We start from the raw sequence: 6,183 nt of genomic DNA on the forward strand, positions 1-6,183 counted from the left end.
TGGCTCCTTCAGCTTCTTGGACATCAATTTTCTTGACATCAGTTCTGAGTAGCAATACTTTATTCATGAGAATACTAGCTTGACATTGTGATATCTATTAAGCTAATAAGATGCCACTAGCCCATGCTGTTGCTAAAATCTTCTCTCAGAACTGCACAAAGATTGTGTGTTGGGAGCCATTTGTGCTGCACCCAAAGATGGCACCGGCTTCCCGCCAATGACTCAGCAAACAGAGCCGTTGTCCAGCCCGAGAGACGTAGTGCGCATGTACCACACACCTCATAGCCTGCTCTCGGGGCATGCTAATGAGATACTGGTGGGCGCACCAATCAGGTAGCGACATGAGTCTCCTGGGCATGTATAAGCAGTGCATTTTTCTTCCACGTGGTCCTCTGCTCAGAGTGCTGTACAATAAAGGTTGTTTGCAGAAGAATCCTGTTGTCGCACGTCGTTCCTGGCGGTGTGACGTGGGGTGCGCAACAATTGTGTACTTTGAAAACTCATGGTTGTCTCTATTCCACTTGCAGGATGCCCCCAGTGCACTGGGACCATTAAACCTCTTGCTTGCTTATTGCATCGATCTCAGCCTCTGTCTCTGTGGGAGTGAACATCCTGGGTGATGTGTGTCCATACTTCAATAAACAGGGAAAGTGGAGTAACCTCTCCCAAGTAAAGTTTGAAATAAGATTGGTTGGACACTGAGAAAGAATCAACAGTGACATATCTAACTCAAATCTTCAACCAGGAGAAAAGTCTAGGCTAAGGATTATAGATGTGGGAAATATCTCTATTGTTGCTTAATATGCCCTTTCACTTTTTACCAGAATTAAGATATAATTAACTATTGTTGGTTATGAAGTTACTTAAAAGAACCCAAGGATTACAGAGGCATAAGAACACAGAACATTTTACAGAGATACCACATGTATTTAAATGTTCTGTTGTGAAATTTTAGTTTCTTTTCTTTTTCTTTTTTTTTTTTTTTTTTTTTTTGAAGGTTTGGTAAAAGACAAAGTTTTGAATATCATTAAAAATGTATCACTTATTTCTGAAGAGCAAGCATTATATATTTGAAGTCTCTCCTTAAGAATGTTTCACTTCCTTGTTCCTCCTGAATTGATTAAAGAGTTTAGCATTGTTGAGATAAAAATGTTAAATATTTACATCATAGCACCAAGCATTTTACCCTTGGACTCATTGGTTGAGGGGTTAAGGCTGATGATGATGTGTATTTGAGACTTTTTCATGAGAACTTGTGGCTGTCAGCCAGTAAATTCTTGGGTTTTCATTCTTGTTTTGTTTCTCAGAACTGGGTGTTTTGAAAAGTTCCGGGGGGGGGGGCAACCTGTCCCTAGGTGGCCTAGCCAAGGGCCTTATATTATAAGGTGTGGTATTGTCTGGTTATTGTGATGCTCTCTCACACCTATCATTTCCACACATGTGACTTTATGAAGTAAACTTTATCTTATCTAGGAAAGAGTTCTCATTATTAGTAACCTCAATTTACAGAAACAAAACTACATATGAATGAGAAGTATAGACACAGAGCTTAGTTTATTAATATACTTTTGTTTCTAATTGCCCATTAGAAATAAGGGTGCTATGAACATGGTGGAGTATGTGACCTTGCTATATGTTGGAGAATCTTGGGGGTATATGCCCAGAGGTGGAATAGCTGGGTCTTCAGGTAGTACTATGTCCAATTTTCTGAGGAACCTTCAGACTGATTTCCAGAGTTGTTGTACCAACTTACAACTCCACCAGTGGCAGGCAGTGAGTTTTGATGGCAGTGACTCAGTTCTGTCTGTGTGGGGCTTGTGTGGAAGTGCACTTGTGAGGCTGTTCTGTGAACTCAGCCTTTGTGGGCAAGTCCTGAATCCTGATGGCAGTGACCCGGCCTTTGCTCTGGTCTGGAAAGAACCCATCAGAGAGCTCCATTGTTATCTGATCTCTGAGTGTTCCTGGCATTCCCTCCCAGGATAGCTGGTGGGAGTATGTGGCAGGCTTACTGTGGATTCAGATGGGAAAGCTCTTGCGAGGCTGTTCTGGGAGCTCAGTAGTCTGTGGACAGGTCCCGAGTCCTGATGGCAGTCACCTGATCCTCTTTCTGAGCTAGAAACATCAGGTTATATCTTCTTTGACATTTTTTTCTGTGAACACCACTGTCCCTTCCTTCGGAGTACTAAGGATCAAAACCTGGGGCCTTCCGCATGATATGTCATCATCTTACACTGAAAATGAGATGTATCCCTAATCATTTCACTAATTATTTTGCGATTGTTCTTATCAAATTTCCCATACTAACCTTGAATATAATCTATTGTTCTCTAATCCACCCAGGGCCACATTTGTGATCCTACTTTTCAGAGTCTTAAGAAAATGAAAAGAAAGTCTGTAATTTTTATGTATGTAGATCTGTTTCCTACAATTTTATGTTGAGTTCTTTTCTATCACACACAATATATATGCCAAAATTTACTAGTGGTGGGAAAATGGTTATTCCTTCCCCTCCTTGCTGCTTATTCTGTAAATCCCAGCTAAAAGACCATTTCCAGAGTCATTAATCTTCTAACCTTCAGAGAACATTACCTCAACATATTAGGTCACGATGTAACAATTACAATTTCAGAATCCCCAGCTTTGAAAATCTTTAGTGACAGGTAAAGTATTTAAAAGGTATTCTAGAGGTTTCAAGTGAAAATTCATGAGTATTCTCAGTCCATAAAAGTGTTCACAAAAGTTATTGAAATAATCACACCTACCACAACATAATCAAACATAGAAGTTAATGAGACACTTTCTCAGTATCCTCCCCTTGGGATTAACACCCAAAGGAGAATCATGATTATTAAATATCTCTTGTGTTATGAATTTTGCAGGTCCTGGAGCCAAACAAGAAATTGCTGCCATGTAGTTGAAGCACACTTAGTTGTATGGCATCCTACTAGAAAATAATTCAAAGTAGGAGGGATTCTCAAGTCTAACTTACAACCTTTAAAAAGGTGAGCCTCTTCCTTCTGCTTCAGGTAGGACAAAAGGCATCACTCAACAGTGCCATCATCTTAGTCTTGCTGTGGCTGAGAAAGTGCCCAGATATGTCCCTCACCTTTATCTTAGTGTTAAGTCTCTCAGTCCCTCAGGTCATATTGTAGGGTGGGGGTGTATAGTTTTAGACAATAGATTTTATGAGTTGATCTATAATTTAAAGATTGCATTGTGTTGAAGAATCATCAAATATAAAAATATATCAGGAAATTTCAAACTATGAAAACTAGAAAGGAGTGTTTTAAAATGCCTACTCCCTCTTTATAATACAAACATGGTTCCAGAATTAAATCTTGCAGCATAAGGTAGAGTCAAAAGTAGTTTGATATTTTTTTCCCACATACAATGCTAATGTCTTTCTTTAGGTAGCTTCTCACTATCCCTCATGCTCAAGGAAATAATCAGGAAAATTACTGTATCTACAGTATGAGTGACTTCAAGAATCTTGAGAAGAGAGCTAAAGAAAATTATACAATGACATTCTTCTGTTCACAGATAAACCCAAGAAATTGGATTCAGGCATTCCTTGTTAAATGCAATAATGCTCCATTCCTTTTAAAATATATGTGATTTTATTGTTTAAAGACTGATGTGTATTATTCTTATTTTGACATTTTATGAATTATTTTGATCAATAAAGTGCTTTGAGTTTGCTTTTGTGACCTCCAACAAATCTGTAGTTTAACTCCTGTGACATATTTGGCTAATATTTTTTTAAATTAAAAATAATATAAATTATGGGTTTTAGACAGAGGTGAATATGTGACTGTGTGCGTGTGTGTATGTATGTATAAGAAAGAGTGAGTGTTTCTTTCTATCTTTGAATATGTCTATGATCACTTGTATGTATGTGGAGGCATATGTTATGTGTCTAAAAGACAGAGGTAGGAAAAGGTCTGCTATCAAACAAAAGGTCCCTATGTAGGTTTGGTCACTGTGCTACTTTTAAACTTACTTCAGAAAAGCAACAATATTATGCCAAGTACTATCATAAATTCTCATTATTCCAAAGAGAGCACACATTTATACTGCTAAGTAAGAAAAATTTAGTGTATTAATTCAGTTTCCAATTTCACTGATAGTTATGTATATAAATTAGAGCCATGATGTATATTCTTTGTTGTTGTAATTTTGTTATACAACTATAGGTTCTGATTACTATTGCCTTCAGTACTAAAATTTGGTTGCACATGTGATATGAGAAATGAATTTTAATACTTCAATTTGTTCTTGAAAAATTGCACAACTATATTTCCTTCCTCACTACTCATTTCTAGAGTCTTTTGTTTATTTTAAAACCACAATGGAGCATCTGGAATGATGAAATGGGACCATTTTTATAAAGAATAGTAGAGAGGACACTAGCCTGGGAAGTTACTTTCTGGGTGAGACTGAAGGATACCACCCAAAATTGTTCTTGGAAATTATCTTTTTGGTGATACTTTTAAGGAACGTTGTCTCCAGTTAGGAATATAACTTAAGAAAGACACTTTATCAGCAGAAAGAACATTCTGACTAGAATATGTCTTGGTAAATATTAGTATCTTTTCTCTTATACCCTTGTGATTTAAACTCTTCTAATCTACACACATATTAATTTTCACCAGGATTTTTTTCACAGATCCCAGGAGCTGATTCATCCATAAACATGGCAAACCATACTATGGTCACAGAATTCACCTTGCTGGGCATCCCTGAGACCGAGGGCCTAGAGAATGTCCTGCTTTTCCTGTTCTCAACATTGTATGCCTGTGCCCTGCTGGGAAACTTACTCCTTCTTACTGCAGTCACCTCCTCCCCACAGCTCCACACTCCCATGTACTTTTTCTTGGGCAACCTCTCCATCTTTGACATGGGTTTTTGTTCCACAACAGCTCCTAAGATGTTGTCATATCTCTCAGGACAGACTGGAGTGATCTCTTTCCAGGGATGTGTTGTACAACACTTCTTCTATCATTGTCTGGGTTGCACAGAGTGCTTCCTGTACACAGTGATGGCCTATGATCGCTTTGTTGCCATATGCTTTCCTTTGAGATACACGATCATCATGAACCACAGAGTATGCTGTGTCTTGGCCACAGGGACCTGGATGAGTGGCTGTGTGCACGCCACTATCTTAACTTCCCTCACTTTCCGGTTGCCCTACTGTGGCCCCAGCAATGTGGGTTATTATTTCTGTGACATGCCTGCAGTGTTACCTCTTGCCTGTGAAGACTCCTCTTTAGCACAGAGGGTAGGCTTTACAAATGTTGGTCTCTTGTCTCTCATTTGCTTTTTCCTCATCCTTGTGTCCTACACTCGAATCGGAATCTCCATCTCAAAAATCCGCTCAACAGAAGGCAGGCAGAGAGCGTTCTCCACCTGCAGTGCCCACCTCACAGCCATCATCTGTGCCTATGGACCAGTCATCATCATCTACCTGCAGCCCAATCCCAGCCCACTGCTTGGTGCAGTTATTCAGATTTTGAACAATCTTGTGACACCCACCATCAACCCACTGATCTACAGCCTGAGGAATAAGGATGTGAAAGCAGCCCTCAGGCATGTATTTCTTAAGAGAATTCTCAGTTTGGAAAGTAAATGAAAACATCTAAATCTTTTCTTAGCAATTTCACCATTCAATAGGACATAATTTTTGAACAAGTTATTCAATAACACACATTAGCATCCATAACTTCCAAGGTATATTTAATTGAAATGTACATTACATCAGTTTACCACTTCCTTCATTGTTTGAAGATAAAGTTTTATTTTCCTATGTTTTATAATGAAGTGTAAGTGACAGCATCTCTCAGCAGATGCTGTGTTGTCTTTATGCTGCATGTGTTTGCCTCCATCACAACTATTCTGTCAAGTATTTATTAATCTTCTAAATGTTTGAAATGATTAAGAGTTACATTTAGTCTATCAAATCTCCCAAACCGGAATTTTTGTATGCTTTTTAAAATAGAGAAGGGAAGCTCCAATTTTCTACCTGAAATTCATAAATTCATACAGAATGTAAGTTATATTTAAGATGAGCTCTTTGAAGCATAAAAGCTTTAATGATCTCAAACTTCCTTCTTGTGCATGTCTTATTCTGGAGCATGCCTCTTGTGCTGTTCTTCTGCACATAATAATCCAAATTATGTAAGGATT

At 38.4% G+C, this 6,183-nt stretch overlaps 1 protein-coding gene across 1 annotated transcript; it reads left to right on the forward strand.

Moving 5' to 3' along the window:
• Positions 1–4,693: 4,693 nt before the first annotated feature.
• On the forward strand, positions 4,694–5,639 carry LOC308431095 (putative olfactory receptor 10D4; the record flags this gene model as incomplete). The annotated part of the gene is given in 2 exon segments (XM_080930446.1): positions 4,694–5,620; positions 5,622–5,639. Coding segments are annotated over 2 exon segments (945 nt in total).
• Positions 5,640–6,183: the final 544 nt, after the last annotated feature.

This window comes from Micromys minutus (assembly GCF_963924665.1).
Source record: "Micromys minutus genome assembly, chromosome: 16".
Lineage (NCBI taxonomy): Eukaryota > Metazoa > Chordata > Mammalia > Rodentia > Muridae > Micromys > Micromys minutus.